At 40.0% G+C, this 22,034-nt stretch overlaps 1 protein-coding gene across 3 annotated transcripts in view; it reads left to right on the forward strand.

Moving 5' to 3' along the window:
- The first annotated feature begins 286 nt into the window (after nucleotides 1-286).
- Nucleotides 287-22,034, forward strand: part of EPSTI1 (epithelial stromal interaction 1) — an 89,731-nt gene continuing 67,983 nt past the window's right edge. For all 3 annotated transcript variants that reach the window (XM_027649616.1, XM_027649624.1, XM_027649630.1), the window contains exons 1-5: nucleotides 287-587; nucleotides 10,856-10,914; nucleotides 12,854-12,937; nucleotides 17,394-17,467; nucleotides 18,099-18,182. In XM_027649616.1, the coding sequence (XP_027505417.1) occupies nucleotides 391-587; nucleotides 10,856-10,914; nucleotides 12,854-12,937; nucleotides 17,394-17,467; nucleotides 18,099-18,182 (498 nt within the window). In that variant the 5' untranslated portion in view covers nucleotides 287-390. The remainder of the gene's footprint in view (nucleotides 588-10,855; nucleotides 10,915-12,853; nucleotides 12,938-17,393; nucleotides 17,468-18,098; nucleotides 18,183-22,034) is intronic.

Below are 22,034 nucleotides of genomic sequence, written 5' to 3' on the forward strand. Positions count from 1 at the left end.
CCTCTGTCATAGGAAAATTTGATATGCTGGGGTAAAAAAATTGTCAGAAATATAGCATTCAGCCAGACCTTGCCATGCTTTTGCTGAAGCAGTCTGTTCCAAGACTGCACAAATGTTGTCGTCAGGTTTATTAGTACAGATCCGCTTTGCTCTCCCCTCCGTGACTCCTGTTTGCCTAGGTGCTGTGATTGAGATGATCAAACTTTAGCTTCAGCTGGACGATGACTCAGAAATCAGTACATGTATTTGCACTCCTGACAGCCGAAAGTCCAGACAGAGGAGGGGCTTACAAGGAATTGAAACTAACTTGCAGTAACTCAAAAGTTTTGAGTCTTTCCCTAGCCTAAGCAGCAATACTTGTGTCTGACAATTGAAAGTACTCCCAAAGCAATGTCTGGGGTTAGAGGATGGAGGGAAGGCAGTAGGTACAGGACAGCTGCTGGCTCTAGTACTCCATTTTCCTCTCAGGGTTACCCCTTGGATGGCAACAACAAAACAGAGAAGGGTAAAAACACCCAGAAGCTGACAACGTCTGGAGAGGAACAAAGCAGCCAAGCGCCAGTCTACCAACAACAGCAAAAGCAGCAGTAAGTAACGAGGAGCCTGTCCAAGATGATGTTATGTGTATTGGGTGCCTGTTCCCGAGCTTGCTTGAGCTGTATATCTTTAAAGGGGGAAATACTTTGTAGAGAGCCTGTGAACGGGGCTGAGTGCACAAGCAGCATATTGTCCTTTTCTTGGTGCTTCCAACATGGGACCCGAGTTGTTCTGGCAGGCTTTGGCATGGCTTATACTCTGTGCAATAGCAGTGGCCAGTTCTATATGTTGCATATTGGCATATGTAGGGTCCGTTTCCTGGCATCTTTTTTCAAAGTGAAATTTCAAATCTGGTTCTAGCTCCTTGTTTTCTGTTTCTCCTAATATTTCATTCTGAGAAGTCTAAAAATACTTCTACTGGCTTAAGAGATGGATATAGGCTGCATTCCAGCACTGATCTGAATGCAGTCAAGGACACAGAACAGTTCCAGCAACTTCATGCTGACTAAAATAAAACGAAACTTTAGCCCTCAATTTTATTTTGTGCTTTATTGGAATCTATGCTCAGTGCATCTCTGGTTTTCCAGTAGCAATTCTGAGATAGCTTGTATAACCTATGTCTTGCAGATATAGTACAGAATAGAAACTGAAAGTAGTGTGTGTATTTTTTATGCACGTGTTTAATATAAATAGGCTTAGCTGAACAGAGCTAATTTTTTAGTCTTTTTCTCCAAAAGTGCTTTATATGAGCTGTTAATAACAGTGCATGCAATGCTATATTATTGTTATGTGCAGATCTCATGGCTTTCAAAGTGCAGCTGACAGGAACTGCAATCTGTTTTGGTTTCCTTTCCCTTTTTTTGGATGAAGAAGGTGGAGCCACGCTGTGAAGGAGGTGGCAGGCGGATGATGGCAATCAGCGGATCAGCAGCTTTCGATTACCCATGAATACTTGAATCCGTCAGCACTTCAATGACTGACTTTCAGCAGAGCAAACAAAAAATCCTTAATTACAGTCTGTTTATTTTCTGCTACTTCCAAATGTGAAACACCCTCTGTCTTGCCTGCCCTCATAGTGCCATATATCCACAGTAGAATGAGAACATCCCTGGTTTGCTTGCATATTTGTGTTGTATTCATTTTTTGATGTTTCGTTGGGGTTTTTGTTTGTTAATTTGGTGGGTTTTGGTCTTTGTTTTGTTTTTTTTGGGGGGCAGGGGGAGGAGTAAGGGAGGCCAGGGGGATAGTGGGGGTTTTTCCGTTGCCATAACTATCCCAGATTTTGTCTGTGATTCAAACCTCCTGGTATAGGTTAGGTGAATAACTTATCAATTGGTTATCCAGAGCTCCCTGCAGAATTTAAGGCCAGAGCAAATATAGTCACACAAAGTCTGACTAGATTATGGGAAACCCCCTAAAACTAAGTAAGCTTTTGGGGAACATGAATAATTTTATGACCCATTCCCTTTCTCATCTTATATGATGCTTGCAGAGCTAAAGGTGTGCACCTACTGCAAGGACTGTGTAATATTTTTTTGCTGTGTCTTCAAAAAGTTCTAATAAAGACTTAATTCCTAAATTTCAAATGTACAAATTAAAGTCTGCCTTAGTATGTAGTTAATGAGGAAGAGGGATGAGGGAAAGGCAGGTTCCAACAGAAACCATGTAATATGAGTGGTACAAATACTCAAAAAAAGAAGTGAACAAAGCTGGAGCTTGCATCCTTCCCTTGAGGAGAGGGGTACCAGCTGTCAATTTGAACAGGTTGAAGATGTTTAAACTGCAATTTCCTTAACTAACACAGATTAAATTGGTAGATAGTATCTGAAATACCGAAGCAGACAAGGAGAGATCTTCATTCGCAAAACAAAAATTATTTCATTCATTATTACTTTGTTCTGTTATCTCAAGTTACATTTCAAGAAAGATCTCAGATTCAAATTCCATTTTAGCAGTGATAAAGTTGACTCAGCCTTTTAGTCACCAATCCTTTTAAATACGATCTTTAAAACTAAAATACTGGGGCACCCTCAGAATGGTCCAGGTTTTCAGGCTCTGGGATAACCACAGCAGTAGGGTAGCTGAAGTCACAGTAGAAGAAAAAATATGTAGACTAGTATTAATTAAAGGCTTTCTGGAATACATATAACAGAGAGAACATGAGGGGCCCAAGTAAGATACCTCTGTGTCAAGGAGTGTTTCTATTCCAATTTCTGTGCTGCTCGCTAATTTTTTGGAAACAATCAGGATATAGTTTTGCTACCAGCAAAGCAGGAGCTGGAGTCTCCTTTGAAAGCTCTTGCGTGAGTAGATTCCATGCAAACTCTCAGTCTCAGTCAGTCAGAGCAATTTGGAATGGGAAAACACCTTAGAAGCATCTTAAGGTGGGGTCAGGGAACCTTTCATGTAGACTGGACACATGAAATATGTGTGGGACATGGCACGTTGCAGTCTCATCCACTAGTTGATATTCAAACTTGACTATTAGAAAGTACAAGGTAGGCAGCTGGTATTAGAGGATAATTTTGCTTTGGAAAAGCCCTTATATAATATGTTGAGGCTGAGAAGTTACAATAAAGTGGTCCTAATTAAGCTAAGAAAAATACATGTTCAAATGCAAAATTGAAATCACGCTTTGCACATCTCCCTCCAGTTATATATAGAATGTGGTTTCAGGCATGGAGAAAAAAGTCACAAGGATGACAAGTGCTTGAAACTGCTTATAATAATAAGCTTGCATTTAAGTTACTTCACTTTGTCTGCTAAGTGCCATGAAATTAACTAGCAGCAAGTGAATTCTCAAATTGCCCCTGTTCATATCTTTTCAGAAACAAAAGTCTGTAGAGAAGAAAAGGTGAAGGAAAGTGGAGAAATTAGAGGGTGAAGTATAGCTAGCACCTGAAAAAGAAACTGCTGCCCTCATTCAGCAGTCTGTCCTTGGCTCCTTTAAAGCTGGCAAGAATAATATTGGTTCTGGTAAAATCCATTAAAAATGAAATTCAAGATAATAAAACCTGAGGATACATTGCCGCACAGCAGGTAACAGTCCCTCATCATTTTGTGTGAAAGGAGAGCAGAGTTGCTAGAATGCTTGACTTGAGAAATTATATTCTTTGACTGCTGAAACCAAATCCATACGAACTATCTTTCCTTCATTTTCCAATCTTCATCCTGAATTTTAAAAAGCAACATAGAAAATATCTATAGTGTTGTAAGACCCCTCAATCTTTTGCTGATAGACTATACTTAGCAGTTCTGAATTTTTTTTCTTTCATGATCTGAAGTTTCTTTTTTTAAAAAAAAATTACTCTACAAAAGTGTAGGTGGATGCTTAGCAAAATGCTTGTTTTGCCCACTGCCCAGCCACCAGTGGGAGTGCTAGAAGGGTAATTTGAATTATGGACAATCTGTTCAGAGCTGAACTCTGTATTTGTTACAAAGGAGAAATCTCCCAACTCCGTCTTTCAGGCTTATGTACTAATCTTTACAGCCCAGTGAGGCAATTCAGAGATGCCCAGCTTTGTTATGGTCAGCAGCCAGCCTTTTCTCCAGCCAGGTGTCTGGTTGCAGGTCTGTATAAGACAATAATTATAGTGTTAGGCTGGGCTGTGGGGGTTGCTGTGTTCCTTATAATGCTTGGAGGAGGGGAGGAAGTCCTTCCAGCTCCTGTATTGGAAGTTTTTTTTGGAAGAGCTTGATTTGCACAAGCCCTGACGTTCCCTTGATGGATAGCTTGATGAGGAGCTGTGATGAGGTTATGAATAGGGAATTTGTAGGAGGATGCCATGTTTGGGCAGGGGCAGTAAAAGGACAAATTCTCTGATTCAGAGGCAACGGAGGAGGAAATACATTGATAAAAAGAAAAGAGAGGGGAAGCAGAGATGAACATGCCACCAGCTTAAGTCCTAATCTTCATGTGATACAGCATCTGACCTGCTGAGCTCTCCAGGCCTGCTGGCAAGACTGACTTGCAACACATGGATGCCCCTGCAGGGGATAGCTTGGCTCAGGGCTTGGCATTGCCAAGACCAGCGTCTGGCCTGCCCATGTGTGGATGCTCCATGCTTCTCACAGCTAGTGATTACCAGGTTCTCCAGCTGGCTCTGGCATGCTGGCTACGTCCCTGACATTGTGCTGCACTGAGATAACTTAGCTGCTCTAGGACCTGGGGACAGCATAAGCATGGCCATGTCTGACTTCATAGACTTTCCTGGGTCTGATGCTAATCTATAACACACCACAGTGAGTTCTGCCCCTTTGGTGTAATCTGACCACAACCATAGGTTGACTAATGGCATATTAGCATTTTACAGAGGAGAGAGAAAGCTCTGCTCTGGGCCAAGTTTGGGCTGAGAGCTATCTCTTGACTCCCTGATTTGATCCATCACTGTGGCAATTTTCTTGGAGCTTTAGAACCTGGTCGAAATCATCCAAAACAGTGTGCTGGCTGAAGCACATCTTTCTGATATGCTATGACCAGAACAAGCTGCTGAGTCTGAGCTCCATCTAAACTCTTAGAAATTCAATTCCAGTTTTCATTTTTAGTCTTTAGGCCAAATTTTAACTTAAGGAATTTTCTACAAGCATGTGGGTAAAACAGAACCTCAGGTCTGTTTCTTTCCTGCAGATTTCTGACTCATACTTTCTCATGGGCCTCTCTCTGCTGCTGTTTCACTTCTTGCTGTGGTAATTAAGTGCATTCCTGGCCTGTGGCAAACACAGGACAAAATCCACGGACACAGACTTTTGAGGATAAACATTTCCTTCTAATGCAGTTAATTTTCTGCCTCTTATGCTAAGACCACACATGCAGTGAGGGTGAATCCGACAGTGTGTAATGCTAAGCCTGAATAATTCACTTTTGTCTTTGAGCTGCAAACTGGTAAGATGCTGCTGCTGATAAAGATGGAAAGCCAGACCCTCAAGCCTGCATGCAAGGTTTATACACCCTCACAGAGATGTGCTTAAGGCACTGCTGGGACACAGAGCATATTGCTTGGCTGAAGTCTAGAACTGTGGCTGTCAGTTATCATTAGCATCTGGCCGTGTGTGTATTGTGAAATAGGGATACCTACAGGATAGTTGTCTGCTTGTTGGGATTTGGCATCTTGTAGTCGTCTGATTTGGCAGCTTCCATGGTGCTCAGCAGCATATGGCTGTTCCATCAGGCATGGGAGCCTTGGTGAAAACAATACTTTGTGGTGCCATGGACTTGACAGCTCTTAAAACAATTCCTGATAAATGAATGTAAAAATAAGCTTAGCGTACCTTTGAAGGAAATTTAACAGTTGTCTTTGGCAGTTTGGTCTCTTTTTCATTTTAAATTCAGTCTCAACGTAATATTTAATGCAGTATTTCACCCATATCTTCCCCTGAGTCCCTCCTCTATACTCCATCTGCCCTGGTCTTCTTCCCAAGCTTTAGTCATTTGTGTTGCTCTCCAACTACATTCTCGGTTTCTACATTTTCTTACACAGAGTACTTTGCCTAGCAGAGCAAGATCTTTAGCTTTAAGCTCTGTGGCATTTATGTATCAATGCAGCTGCAGTATAAAACACAGTGGAACTGGAAATAGTTTATAACAGCCATTACTTTTGTAACTCTTTAAACTATTTCACACTTCATTTGGAAAGCTCTCCAGTGGTAGATGGCTGGAGTAGACTTGAGAAAAAAAAATGAAGAGCATGGCTCTGAAAAAATATTACTGGTGAACCGCAGTTCTCATGTGGTTTTTCAATTTTAGAAATAAACTATTTTATACAAACCTTTGAAGAAAGCAGAACAAAAGTTTTGATGGTCAATGCCCTGAAAGCATTGAGGTGTCCTTGAGTGGTGCTTGTTAGATAAGTAAACTTATACACAGGATTCAGAATTTAAGGTTGCAGACATGGTGTTTTTTGTGTTGCTGATCACTCATATTGTAAACTATCATTGCAGATTTTCTACGACTGTATTGCATGTTTCTCCTGACATATAACCCTCTATTTATATGTATGTGCTGCGTTTGGTTGGAGTAGAGTTTATTTCCTCACAGTGGCTGCTGTGGGGCCATGGTTTGAATTTGTGACCAAAACAGTGTTGATAATGCAGAGATGTTTTCATTACTGGTGAGCAGTGCTGACACAGAGTCAGGGCCTTTTCTGCCTCTCACCTCACTCCACCAGTGAGTGGACTCGGGGTGTATAAGAGGTTGGCAGGGGACACAGTTAGGACAGTGGACCCCAACTGACCAAAGTGATATCCCATAACATATGGCATCATGCTCAGTATATAAAGCTGGAGGAGGAAGAAGGAAGGGAGCGTTGTTCATAGTGATGGCATTTGTCTTCCCAAGTTACACATTATGTGTAATGGAGCCCTGCTTTCCTGGGGATGGCTGAATACCTGCCTGTCACCTGCCTGTCCTGGGAAGCAGTGAATAAATTCTTTGTTCTGCTTTGCTTGTGTACACAGCTTTTGTTTTACCTATTAAACTGTTTTGTCTCAACCCACAACTGTTCTCACTTTAACCCTTCTAATTCTCTTTCCCATTCCACCAGGTGGGAGTGAGTGAGCAGCTCTGTGGTGCTTAGTTGCTGGCTGGGGTTAGACCACAACAATATGTTGTTATATCGGTATTTATAACCCCACTACTGTGGTATTTTATGTCTGTCTGTTTGAAAAATCATAGAAGGTTCCTTCTTGTTTTTATTTCAGTATAGATACATTCTCTTATTGGGTTATAATTTTCTTACTCTCATTAATATCTGTTCAGTCTCTGCAATGAGTCAATACATTCCCATTTTTTGTGGAAAAAATATAACAAAAAATTCCCTTCAAGGTTAATATGTTCTATAAAGGTAGAAGAAGATTTGTTTTTTTCTTTTGAAGTGCTATAACCAGGTTAAGATGTTCTTCCCGCCTCTTCCAGTGACTTCTGTATTTGTATTTATAAAACAATCCTATCTCAAAGATAGGCTTAAGTCTTATAACAATTAGAATCATTATTAGGGAAACAGTAAAGTTAAATTCTTTATAATCTTTTCTGGCTGAGGATTTTGGAGCACTTCCTATACTGATATAAAGCACAAAAAGTCTGCATACAACTGATAGCTTTAAATCTTCACATTTCCTTAATTGCTACCCAGGTAAGTAGGATAATTTGCTCCAGATTTGTGGCTACTGTGGCAACCCAGAAACTGACTGGAATATTAAATTGACAGGCTGTAGCGGGTTTTATAGGCTTTACTGGATCAGAGGTTTTGCCTGAACAAAGAAATGACATGCAATATCCTGCAAACTGGATAAAAACATGAAGTGAAAGCTGGTGTGGGGGGGGGTTGCATTAACTTTCTTTCCTTCAAAAAAAACCTCAAGAAAATAAGGGATGCTAGGCGTGGGTTTTAGAACTGGTAGGGCACATGGAGTCTCTCAGGTAACAGCTCCTCTGGCTCTTCTCCTGCTGTAGGATTGAAAATCCAGGACCGGTTCATACCTTGATTTTCACCCATCACACAAGAAGTTTACTGTGTACTTGCTCTCCCTTTCTCCTCATCACAGAATCATAGAATGGTTTGTGTTGGAAGGGACCATAAATATCATTTAGATCCAACCCCCCTGCCATGGACAGGGATCCTTGCACTAGACCAGGCTATTCAGAGCCCTGTATAGCCTGGTCTTAAACATCTCCAGGAATGGTGAATCCACGATGTCTCAGGGCAACCTGTTCCGATGCCTCACCACCCTTACAGTAAAGAATTTCTTCCTAATATCTAATCTAAACCTACCCTCCTTTAGCTTAAGGCTGTTTGTGATCCCAGTACCCAAAGCTACACTCTGATATATCTTTCCAGAGACCACAGTGAACACTATAAAATAAGATAAACTCAATAATTCTTTTTTCCCCCTATTTTTTTTTCTTATAACTTGGACTGAAACAAAGCATGTAATATAAAAACAAAGCATATAGTATAAGCATTAGGTAAAAGAGAAACAAAAGTTGGTACCCTGTTCTCCTTTTCCCTCCCCCACTGGAGACTTGGCATCCTCATTTTATTTTACTTCGCCTTTATTCAATAACATGGAAACCAATTTGGCCTTAAATTAAGCACTCTTTTAACCACAATGGCTCTTAATCTGCTCTTCAGAAAACAAATGGTAAATGTAGTGTCACCTCTACCCCTTTTGCAAACTGATTGATCTTTGATGTATTTCATGTCCTTCTGAACTTCTGAAGGTGAGGTCATGGTCAAATTTCAGAAGAGTGCCCCCACCCGGCCTCCTGGACTCTGAGCTTTCCAGCCAAAAAGCAGAAGCGGATAAAGGAAATGATTCACGGCACAAGGGCTAGATTTGATACAGTGATTTCTCATATATGTTCAGACAAGCAGAGGTCCCTGCTTTCTTTTAAACTTGATTCTAATTCAAAGCAAATCAACTAAAAAAATACTGTCTAAAGTCATCATGCACGTGGTATAAAAATTCTGCCCTCTAGTGCTGTGAAACTGTGTGATGTCTGAGATGCACTGATTGATTTATGGGAGGGGAAAATATGTAGCCTTGCAACCCACAATTTCAGCCATTTTTATCACTTCCAAAGGGAAGGGAGAGGAGTGTAAAATGTACTTAATTTTTTTGTATTAACTAGAGAGAAATATGATTTTAATATCTGAAACAACAGCAAAAGTTGCTAAAAAAAATCTTGAACCAGATAAATTGTGCAGCAGTTTGTTAAAGGCACTTTGGGATAAATTGTAAATGCTACTACTCAGTCAAATAAAGAAAAATCTGAAACAATATCACTGATGGGGAATGTTATGCCATAAGTGAGGTGTGTTGTCAAAGCTTCTTTTAAGTAATGGTTGCAGTTGTGTGATGAATGCCAGTTGAGGCACTGCTGTTCTCTTAGCTCCTGCCTTTGAGAGTCTGGAATTCATTGGAGAGGTGAAGAACAGTCTCAGTCTCAGGGGCACCAGAGTATGCTGGCAGGAAGGGAAAGGATCATATTAAATAGCACCGTTAAAGCTCACAGCTCTATCTTTACTAGTTTAATCTCATAAATTAATCCACATTCTCCTAAAATAAGTCTTCAAAGAGAAGGAGGTAATTGGATATAAATACTCTCCTTCCCAAACCCTGAGTTACACTGATATGGCAGCAGACAGCTTTTGGCACTTTGATCTCTCTGCATGATTTTCATTTCCCTTTTAAGCCTTAGTCTTGGGCCTCATTGTTTCATTTCTTTTCCACAGCCAGCTGTACTTTCTCTGCTTCCTAGCTTGTCCTCCAGCCACCCCCTGTGGCCCTTCCTTAAGAACATCAGACATCACCCCTCATTATTCTTTGTTGGCTGCTCTTCTCCTTCTGCTTTTACTGCAATGAGACCAGATGAAATGTCTGTGCCCATGTGGGCATATAAAACCCTGCCAAGAGAGATGTGAGTTACTCTGATACATGAGGCCAACTGCTGCTTAGTGCATTTCTGGTAAATCTGCACCTCCATGGCACAGCTTCTGCTGAGCAGGAGCCATGTAAACTACTCACACAATACACCATGTAGATAAAACCCTTTGTCTTCTCCAAGTGGAACTGACATGTTTTCATCACTCTTTTGATCACCTCTAGTCTCTTAATACACTCTGAACCCTGTCTTGCCTCTTTGCTGTCACGCAAGATTGATAGCTCCTTGAGACAGCAACTGCATTTTGAATTAAGTCTAGCAAAACAGGGTCCTTGTCCTGATTCAGTGAGTCACACCTTAGGCATGACAGCAAGATGAATATGTCCAAGGAATTCCTGGTCCCTGAAAATGTAAGGCTGACAAGGAAACCGAGGCTCAGTCTGAGAGTAAGTCACCTGGGTCCATCACAAACAGTGTGACTTTGCATACTCCTTCGACAGCTTTTGGGCAGACTGCTTAAATCCACAAGGTGCTTGGTGCCCTCAAGGTGTGGGGTGGGACTGTCAGCACCAGTGCTTTTCCCAGTAGACACCCAATGGTGTTCCACATGGAACATTTTGGTTTAAGGAAGGGATTTGATTCAAAATGCATGAGATTTGAGGTCAGCAGTCTAGAGTGAGACTTGAATAAGAACAGTGAAGACTATGCTATAAGTTTCTGAAAATATTATCCTTGGTAACTGCTGTCATCTCCAAATACAATAAGTATTTCTAGAGTATTTACCAAAAATTCCTGAAGAGCTGAATCAGAATAAATACAAGGTTTTTTATGAAGTTATTTGCTAAGACAGCAAAAAACTGACTTTTTTGATAAAGGCACTCCCTTCTAGTCCTGGTTTTGCGTAAACAGAAAAAATAAGAGTGTTTTCTTTCATTTTAGTGTCAGCCCATATGTCTTGGTAACTCCAAATGAAATCAGAAGAAAACAGTTGCAACAAAGTAAGTTGAATTGTCTAATATGGTAATACATTATTTCTACTTGAATAACTTTAGGGGTTTGTGCATTTTATTGCTCTTGCAACTTTTATCCTCATTTTTACAATGGTTTTGTATGTGCAAGATGTGACAGTAAAGTCAGTACTATGAGCATTCTCCATCACCATGTAGCTTTTCCGAAGATTGACTTCTCATCTGGCTGCACTTCATGCAGAATAAATCTTGTTCAGGAGAAGGGTTGTGGTAATTTCAGTGCTGGAGCTGTTCAAGATGGCTTCTACAAAACTGCTGGAATTAGCTCTATCCAGCTTTTACAGGACCGAATTCATATTGGAGAACCCAACTTTGAACAGTCTCTGGGTCAGTAGGAAGAAGAAAAAATGTAGATAAGAAATATTTTTGAAAATACTCCCATGAGGAAACAAAAGCAACTACAGCCACTGTTGGTTCTTGAATCTGCATTTAAGGTTGTAGGTGGCCTTTTCAGTGAAGTTGGTAAAGGTCATTATAGATGGAAAGTGTCTATATACACCGACTTTTTCTTGGCTTTGAGTCTTGCAGGTGAAAGTAGCCAAGCAGGAACACCCTGAACCTCTACCAGAAAGATCTTTCGTTGGCAAAGTTACAGCCAGAGTCAGTTGTGAAATAAATTCTGTATGCAGAGGTGACTGAGCACTGCAGTCCTGCACTCCTGACCATTGATTTATGCAAGATATAAAAGCTGAAGGAGTGAGAGTCAGCACTTCTCACATCTTGAGCCCTCAAGGAAACAATTAAATTAAATCCTTCTCAAACTTTGTGAGTTTGGCTGAAATGCTTCACCATCAGGCTAGTATGGGTTATGGGTTGGATTTCCTTTGGCTCCAAGAAATAAAATTGACTTATCTTGAACCAAACCATAATCTTCTGGAAGGATGAATAGCAGCAGATCATCTTAGACTCGCCTGTGACATTAACAGCAAAGGTGCTGCTACTCTAATAAAGAGCTAGTTTCACTTTGTGCCAGCAGCACGTAAGATCTGAAGCATGCCAAGTATTTAGATTTTGGATACTGGCAGAAATAAGACCTAGTTGAATGCAGTCTCTACCTAAATGCTTGTTTTAAAGTTGAAATAAAAAGCTGATATCTCTTTGGGGTCTCTTTAGAAACTTGCTCACGTACTGGCTTTATCCTCTAAGAGGACACCTGGTGTTAGTGTCTGATAGCCATAGCCAGTCATTAGGAAATATGATTAGTAAGAGTGAAATGAGCTCCTAAAGCAACTGAAGTGATAATGCAAAACACAGGTTTTGTTGGCCTTGCTATTGGAAGGAATTGTTGGTTTCTTCCTCTGGCAATTGATAAAGAGCGAAGTTAAATCAACCAGCCATCCTAGGGCATATGGCTGTGTTGTCTTCCACTGACTAGACTGGGAAATTGCTGCCCATCTCACATGTGGACACGTATGTTGAAGTGTCTTAATCTGAACCTGATTCATGCATTCCTCTTGCTTTTATTTAAAGAGCATGTGGTTGGGAGGGAAAATTACTTCTCATTTGCCTGCTGGGGAGCATTATACCACAAACATTTCCCTCCATTCAGCAGTAACATCTTAATTGTAACAACTTCTGCTTTACCTGCAGGACTAAATAATTTGGCTTTTACCTACAGGTTCCCAGAGGTTAAAAAGCAGTCTATTAGCAGTCCCTTAGTTGTTTTTTGTTTTGCTTTTGGGGTTTAGTCCTGGGGTTTGCTCACCATTAGAGTCTCGAGGTAGGGAAAACATTTGCCTTATTAGCTGATCATTGCAGTGACTGAGTAACGTCTTGGGGGGTGTCTGCACCCCTTGAGAACAAGTTTGTTCCTGGATGGTCTTCAGGATTACATGTAATTAGCAATACTGCATGCTTTTTAGTATTCTCTCTAACTTCCATATATTTGTTTCTTTTTATGCCTGCTCAGTTGCTAAGAAAGAGCTAGATGACCTGGAGCGGTGGAAGGAAGAGCACAGGCCAGGGCCAATTACATTGGTTCCACAGAGATTGGGTAAGATGTGAATCAGCATTTGCACATTGCAAAATTTTGTTTTCCAGAACATGAGGCATTTTTCACTTTTTCTCACATGTTAATTACTAAAGAGATTCAGTATCAATAAGGGCTAACAGGAGCCTACTGTAGGTGCTCTGTGCTTCTTGATGGTCATGGCAATGAAGATGTTTCTCAAACAAAACACCATAGATTGTCACTCAAGAAATATGCTGAGATCAGAGTAGAAAATCTGTGCTAACATTTGGGTAAAACAGGTGGATTATCCCTCCTGCTGTTGACACTGTCTTTGGTTGATGTCTGAGGGGGCACACATTTGCCATTAGTATGAAGATGGACAGCACGTGTTGGGAGACTCTCCAGTTGCCCATAAGAATACTCCTCTGTCTTAGGGGCTAGTAGGTGTGCTTTCATGACTGCTGTCTCTTGAAGAGGCAAGAGTGATCCCTGCAGCTTCAGCATTTGTAGGCTGAATGTGCATGAAACTCTGTATTACCAATTTTATAAAAATAACAACAAAGATAAGTAAATGAAAAACAGGATAAAAAGCTACAAGAACCGAAATCCCTGTGAACTGATGTGTTTGTGAAGATAATCAACATCAGACAGGTTGTGGCGTTTATTAATATAATAAATAATAAACCCACAAGACCCCATTGGTTGAAGGTTCAAACAACCCAATCTGTTTATCGGAAGCAAACAACACCCTTTATATGCACTTTAAAACAACACGTGATTCTCTTAACCAATCACCATGTGGTACCACAATGCCCATGTGTGTAGGAGTACATTTGGGACTTCATCTCCCAGGATGCCCCTTCCACCATCCCTAAAACACGCCCCCTACAACATGCGAGAGAAACTGTAGGAGATCTCTTCAATTGCAACCACTATAAAATATTTAATTTAGTCATATTTCAGAGTTACTTTAAAAAATAATTAGAAGACAAAACCAAACCAACTCAACCCAAAACAAATCTTGTTCAGAGAATAGAACTGCAGATTGAGCTGAAGCGAGAGGAATGTTATTAGAAGTGTTTTTCAAGTACCAGTCTTCAGATCTATCTTGTTTCAGTATCTTTCTTTAATGTCTTTGGCACTAAATCTAGGAGAGAGCTGATGAAACTTGCTGACAAGACAACTTTAAAGCATCATCTGTTTAGAATATGATGGGATGACCTTGAGAAACTGACTAATAAAAATCAGGCAAAATTAATTCTAGCAAATTGAATTACTGTAACGATGCCTTTATTAGTTTTATAAACCTAGAGCTGCCCTTCCTTCCCTTGGCTATCATAGGAGAATTTGAGGTGCATGGTGCAGGCTATTGGCTACCTTGACCTGCAAATTAAGTTCTTTCTTTGCCATACTACACATGATAAGTTTGCAGTGGGATAATGTGTATAAAAATAGATAGCAGGTGGGAGATAGAGGAATTTGAACTGACTCCAACCCAGACTTGGTTTTTAGATCAAGGTGATAAGGGTCCCACATATTCTGCCCTGCAGCTTGAGTCAGTTTGCTTTGGTGGTAATGCCCTGTATTCCCACCATCACGTGCAGTCCTATGGCCAGACATGGTCTTTGTGAATTCATGCATATCTGCTTCTTGCTTGTGAGTCATTCCTAGAAGACATGCTTCTGTCACAAGAGGATCACAAAGCTTTTTGCTGAAGAAAGTGAAATCTGAAAACAGAAATTTGGTGTATGGTGTCTATGTAGAATGTGTGTGGGCTGGCTGCATGACTGAGGATGTGATGTCAAAGCTGCAGGGACAGGTTGTGGGGAGTCTTACCTTCTTCTGGGCCCATAGCATTTAAAAACTTGCTTGAGGAAGAAGCAAATTAAGAGGAGGAAAAAAAAAGTAAGAAAATATGATCCCTTCAGTCGTTGTCTAGCTGCAACTTAGACTCCTGGAGACTGAAACACTAAGTTCAGTGCCTCTGAAAAGAGGTAATGTGCAAAGATTATTAGATCGCATCGTTCTCACGGGAACAAATTTGGAGCTGAAGAGAGCTCAAGGAAGGAGAAAAAAATATAAGTGGCATCTCTAATTTCACCACTGTAGGTACTCATTAAGGTAGAAAAGTATAATGTGTTGTTTTCTCAGAGTGATTTTAAGAGATTACACATCTAGTCCAAATCACCAGAGAATCCTTGAAGTTTCTTAACACTCATACTTTCCACAGGGAAATAAGTATTCTGGATTTCAGCTCTGTAATATTTGACTGGCAAACTTGCAGGCACCGTGGAGAGATGAGAGCAATGAAGGATGCAAGTTCTGCCCTCCTTCATAAGCAATGAATGAAGCAACAATTCATGCCTGATAAAATGGTCTCTTTTTTGATCATATCATATACAGCCAGTCACTACATACTCTGACTTCAGCAAAACATTTGACACATTACAGCCAAACCTTGAATGAATTAAACCTGGCTGAAAGGCTATAGGCTATAGCTAATAATGATCAGAAAAATATTTGTTTAGAGATGATGCTCATCACTACATGCAAAGAAAGTACAGTGCACACAGGAAATATTGCCAATAAAAGGCTAGAAAAAAAACAGAGATCAAGCATCCAAAAGGTTTAAAAACTTGTTTAGTAGCCATTTTATTTTTTAGACCTGTGAAGGAGTCACTCCACTCAGTGCTAGCTGTATGCTTATTGCTACTTTAAGCTTGTTGCCTGTATACTGTATGGCCAGTCTTTTTTGAGTACTTATCCTACATATTTATTTCTGTGAGTAGAAATGTTGCCACACTTAGGGAATTGATCTCCCCTTCACTGAACCTCACAAAAGCACCTAAAGATTAGTTACCTTCCATTAGTAAGTGGAGGAAGCTGCCTTTAGAGAAGGCAGATTTTCCCTTCTGAAAGATCTAGTATATTTGTCTTACATTTCATAGAATGGCTTGGGTCTGAAGGAACCTTAAATATCATATAGTTCCAACTCCCCTGCCATGGGCAGTGATGCCACCCACTAGACCAGGTTGCTCAAAGCCCCATCCAACCTGGTTTTGAACTCTACCAGTGGTGGAACATGCACAACTTCACTGGGCAACCTGTGCCAGTGCTTCACCACCTTCACGATGAAAAATGTCTTCATTATATTTAATCTAAATCTCTCTTCTTTTGGTTTAAAGCCATTCCTCCTTGTCCTATCACTACATGCCCTTGCAAAAAAATCCCTCTCTAGCTTTCTTCTAGGTCCTCTTAAGGTACTAAAAGGCTTCTAGGGGGTCCCCTTGGAGCGTTCTCCTCTCCAGGCTGAACAACTCCAGCTCTCTCAGCCTGTCTTCATAGGAGAGGTGCTCCAGCGCTCTGATCATCTTCAAGACCCTCCTATGGACTCACTCCAGCAGGTCTATGTCCTTTCTTTCTTATGTTGGGGACTCCAGGGCTGGATGCAACACTCCAGATGGGGTCTCACAAGAGTGGAGTAAAGGGGCAGAATCAACCTTGCTTGACCTGCTGGCCATGCTGTTTTTGATGCAACCCAGGATATCAGGCACGTCAGGCTGCACAGATTGGTGCAGCTGCTTCTATAGTTAGGAGACACACAGAGGAGAATTTCTCATTAAAACCCTAAGGGAAAATACACTCCCTACCCTCTGAATGGAGTAAGAATTGCTGTTGATTTTCAGGACAACTGAGGGAATGAATTATTTCCTCTCCTAAAGCAAGAAAATACTTTGGAAAATAGTAGAGCAGAATAATAAAATCGAAGTCCTCCATCCCTTAAGCCCTAGTATCAAGTTATTTATGTGGTTAGGTTTTTGTTTGTTTTGTTTGTGAGTTGTTTGTTTTTATTGAATGCTGAACATTATGGCCAGAGCTTTAGATGTTCTCAAAAGAGAGTCCATGCCGTTGAATGAGGACACCTTCTGCTACCTGGATATGAATGTGAGGTTTGTGGGAAAAGGCTTTGACTTCCATTTCAGAAAGGGGATTCTTCCTCGAGCACCAAAACATTAGTTAGAAAATATTAAAGTGATAGCATCCCATTAGAGCTGGCAGAGTCCAAGATCCTAAGTTTGATAAAAGATAAACTTTTTGGTAATAGAATTTCTGACTCTGTATGTGTGTGACAAACTGAGCGAAGGTGGGAATAGTTGGATTGAAAAATGAAAACTCACCTGCAAAGCATGACTGATTTTCTGAAAATGGAATAGTTCCTCAGTAAACTGATCATATACTGTAGAGACATATTTGTTGGTAGAGTGGGTGATACAGTGGATGCTCTGTAAGTAATAAGCAAGTGCTTTTGATGGATGAATAAAATGATCAAAAAGGTCTCCTATCTGTTCTCTTTAATATCAGACAGCTACTGTAATTATGAAAAATTTCCTGTATATGCATACATCCAATCTGTTATATTGCTATGTTCCAAAGTGACTGGTATTGGCAGTTAAAATGTTCATAAAAAATGCAATTTATATGTTTGGGTTTTTTTAAGGTGGAAAGGAATCAGAGGCTCAAGCAAGGCAAAACCAGCAAATGATGCTCATGCAATCTAAATACCAGCAAAAGGTTGGTAAGAATAAATTTGTTTGTTTATTTTTAGAATTCAAAAGAAAGCTTTTCTTGTAGTATTTCTTATGACTATAAAATGAACTCAGAGACGCTTGGCAGAAGAAAGTCATGAAACCTGAAGGAAGCAGCAGGAAATCAGAAACAAATGTTCTGCACCAAAGAAAATAAGAAATCTGTCCATAAATATGTAGCAATCTGTATCACAGATGATATAGAAAATAATAACCAGTATGGTTGTAAAGCCACTTATATGCCTCGTTGTATCTTTCGGCATGCTGCCTACACTTCAACTAATTGATCAATGTACCACCCTAACCTGTACTTATGTGGAAATGTTGTTTCTGTTATAAGAGGTATAAATGCTTATAAGTTATCAATCAGCTGTGTGATTCCTTGCATGGATGCCCATTTATCAGTCCTAGATTTCTCAGCCTTCTTAAAGACGATATTGGAGTAGCTGTTGCACAGCCTGCATTATTTAGTGTCTCATTTTAAGGAAAAAAATTCTGGAAACTTTCCCCAAACACACTTTAGATTTGAAAAATATACAGTACAGGAGCCAAGTTACCTTATGCATTCCTTGTATAAATACATATGTAAAATAATTTTGTATGTTTATGTCATACAGCGCAAGAGAGAAGAATATGTAAAAGCAAAAAAGGCAGCTGAAGAAGCTGAAATCCTGAAAAAGAAAGCAATTCAGAGAGAAAAGGTAAACCTGGTTATTGCAGAATTAGAGCCATATAACACAGTTCATGTCTTGATGCTTGATTTTGCTGAACTACAGGGAAGAGGCTAATTAAATTAAGTGGTAACCCCAGATGGCATCAAGGAGTTAGGAAATCCAGTCCTCCGCCTCTTTGTAGCTGACTAAAGGATGTTTGACCTGGTGTTCTTTAGAGCTTGAGAGTTCCTTGGGCTCTTCAGAAACTCCAGCCTTTCAGTTGCATCCATCCTGAGGAGTTAGCAGAAAGGTAGAACACTAAGGTCAGGAGTAACATTGTGTATGCAGGTTACATGGTTCACTTTGGCATGAGCTTTCTCTATAAGATCAGATTGTGGAAGATGGCACAAAGACCTTATAAAATCTATAATTGCTTGTGCACATGGGAAGAATACTAGAAAATCTGGCCTGTTATGGTGGAAAAGCCATCCAAATCATGAAAAGGTCAGTGTAGTCTATCTGCATTGGGCTGAGAGCACCATGAAGTTCAAATGGCCCTCCAGCCCCTCTGGGCTTGCACACACAGGTGTATTGCTAATGTCAGAGCACTTTTCCTTCTAATATTCTCCATACACTGACATCAATGATAGCTCAGTTTCAAAATTCCTTTTATGATTTTGCATTTGTTTTCTTTTTCTAGTTATTCTCACAAAGCATCTTCTCATCCTTTGTGCTGCAAAACTTTTGTAAAAGTTCATTTGTGTCTCCTTGGTGGCAATCAAATAGTGCTCAAGAGTGCAGTGTTGAATTTAAATGAAAAAAGAAAAGAGGGGAAACACGATACAGATGTCCACAATAACAGGGAGAGAAAGGGAGATTTCAGGTTTGCAAGTTTTATCTCTACAACAGTAAAAATGATTTTCTGTGCAGAAACTGAAACTTGAAAATTAATTAAAAAATAATCAATACTGATTGGCATACAAGGGCATGCATAAACAAAAATAACTGTAATTGCCTCCAGGTAAGGGTTAGTCTGTTCTCAGTCTTTCAGTGGTTAGCATTACTCTTTGGGGATAAGCCCATACATAATAGCTCACTGGGGCTATAAATGCTATCATGGGAAAATGTCATTAATGGTTACCAGCTCATGTATAGTTCCAGAAGCTAGAGAATGAGGATAGCAATGGTAGACAGGGGTTTAATTATTTAATATATGGTGTTTGCCCATGGGCATTGGACAAGAAAAATGTTAGAGGGCTGCTATATATAATTTCTAGTTACACCTAAAAATATATTGATGTATCAGTTTTGTTTTCATACTCTTAAATTTCCTTACCTTCACTCCCACAGATTATAAAATCTTTATAGATGTTGTAGATAGTAAAATTTCTAAAGGAGGGTGAAACATAATGGCAAACATCTTTGCCAGACAGACTGTCTAATTTGACTAAATAAACATATACCCAAAAGCAATCAAATAAAACAGAGAAGCATGAAAGGGAACTCTTAATTTGAAGTTGTTTATTCAGATTGTCTTCCACAATAGTGATTGAGCTGATAAGATTTCTTCTTGGAAGATGATTATATATTAAAAACTCAACCTTGTTTTTAAGAAGAGCATGCTGGAAAGCCACTTAAAGGTATCAATTTGTCTATCTCACCCTGCCTGAAAATGAAAGGCTCCCAAGAGCTGAGGATGAGAGGAGTCTTAGAGAACTGGTACTGTATGACCAATGTTGGGCTTTGGTTACCACAAGACATAAGCTTTTTATTTGAAGTGATAGATCTGTATTCAACTGCACCTGCAGTGCATCGGCTGAGAGCTGTTTTTCTTGCTGGCCAGTGCTTCTTTTGCTCAAGGTTATTATTCATTCAATAAAAACCAAATTGTCTGACAGTCTGAAGGGAGAAAATGGCTAGACAGCTTTATCAGCAGGAGCCCTGGAACTTTCACAGCTGGAAAGCTACTTTGCCAAAAAACGTGAATGGTGAAGCCCTACAGACTAATGTGCTATGACTGGAACGGGTGCTGATACTCAACTCAGTTCTTCCTTGATTGTAAGAACAATATAGGCCAGTGCTGCCTGTGAACCTAGGATCTGTTTATGTTTCTGCTTTAATGCTGATTTTGCAGAAAAAAAGCAGCATTCACTTTCAAATTGTCTTTGTGGAGGGAGAAAACTGTGTCTGCCAAAGCAGCATCCAAATGTGGAAGGTCTGCCTTAGCATATGTAGGAGTCCACCTGCCAGTCTTTGTCATTCTTTAATTAATCTTGAGGTTATTAGGTGCTGAAATACCAATGCACTTGGCATCTACCTTGTCTCTTTCCATCTCTCAGAGAGAAGGAAGATTCTTTATTCTGTGTTCCACAGGACTGGTTTGTGTGAACAGATACCCAAGTCTCCCACATGCTCCATGGGAGGCAGCTTGTCCTGGGACTGCTGTGGTTTGTTCATGGGGTAACCGTGGGCTGCATGAGTTTGAATATTCTAAGGTAGTGATCTCTCAGTGCTCACTGAAATAATTTGAAAAAGAGTTTGTAATGTTAGCAGGAAGTTCCCTATTTCTGTTTTTGTCCCCAGTGCTGAGATGTGTGCCTGATCTGCAGAAAGTGTGGAAGTACATGGGAAGTAGTTTTTTTATTAATTTCTCATTTGTAGTAGGTATTTGCAGTTTGGTATCTTTTGTGTAGCCCTTCACATCACAGATTTTGACCAGACTAAACCATAATTTCCTTTGTGTATTTTGGGTGAAAGGACTGTCAAAGTTCTCCCAAAAATAAGAAAGTGGCTGAGATTTGGCTTCTTGTTTTTTAAACTTTTGGAATTTGTGCTGCACATAAAATAGGATAACTTCAGTGCACTGGGTATTTCTATTTGCTGTCATTCAATTTCTGTTGCTGTTACCCTGCCTTTGGCCTTTCCTTGTATGCTCTAAGTCTTGATTGAATTCCTGCTCATACAGCTTTTTGCTCTTACCTTACACAACTTTTTACTCTTACCTCACACAGTAAACAGTCCTGTCATCTTTAGAAACTGTCTTATTTAGGATAAGCTGTAATTTCATTTTATTTTTTATCAAATCATGTGCTTTTTATTTGACTGTGTTAATCAGCATGAATGGCCTTTTTTTTCAGGAATTTGTTAGAACCAGGCACTTTACAGACCTTCTGCTAATATTTTTCAACATGTTTACCTTCAGTATCACAGCTGTTCCGCTCTTGGCTTTGTTTTTGAAGATGCTGCCAAATGTACAGTGCTTTGGCAATGTCTACTGGTAGGTTGTCGTTAGTTAGAGAATGTTCCAGTCCTGTTGCCTGCCACTTGTATGCATCCTAAGCAGGGGTCCCAGGGTAAACTTCCAGAGTAAAAAATAGTCATGTCAGCCACAAATGAATAATTTCAAGATGCTGGGGTTTTCTTCAGGTACCATTCTGGTGGTAGAATAGCTGTAGGATATCCTGTTGTTGTTGTTTTTTTTCTAGTGGGAAACAGAGATGATAGTGAAGGTTTGTATTTATCAAAATTAGTATCGCTGTGTTTTTCTAGCTAGGAGCTAGACCACAACAACTCCCATGAGCTTTGGATTTGAACTTTCAGGAACCTTGCAATATGGTAGCAGATCTCACATCCAATGTTTTTTTCGGAGGTGAAGGTGTCAGCTTGCAGTGTTGGGCAGTGTTGGGAAAAAGTCTGGAAGCTACGGCTGATGTCTTGAGAGTATCAGCATCACCTTTGACTATAACAGAAGCCAGATTAGATTTCTCTTCTACCTCTTTCCTTTCTTTTCCTGTAAATTGTTGTTACATAAATAGGTGGGAGTCTTTTTGCCTAAAAAATTATCCCTCTCTGGGTGGAGTGGTTAGGAACAAACAAGATATCCCTTAAACATTCTCAAAG

Source organism: Corapipo altera, unplaced genomic scaffold (genome assembly GCF_003945725.1).
Source record: "Corapipo altera isolate COAL_440 unplaced genomic scaffold, ASM394572v1 0, whole genome shotgun sequence".
NCBI lineage: Eukaryota > Metazoa > Chordata > Aves > Passeriformes > Pipridae > Corapipo > Corapipo altera.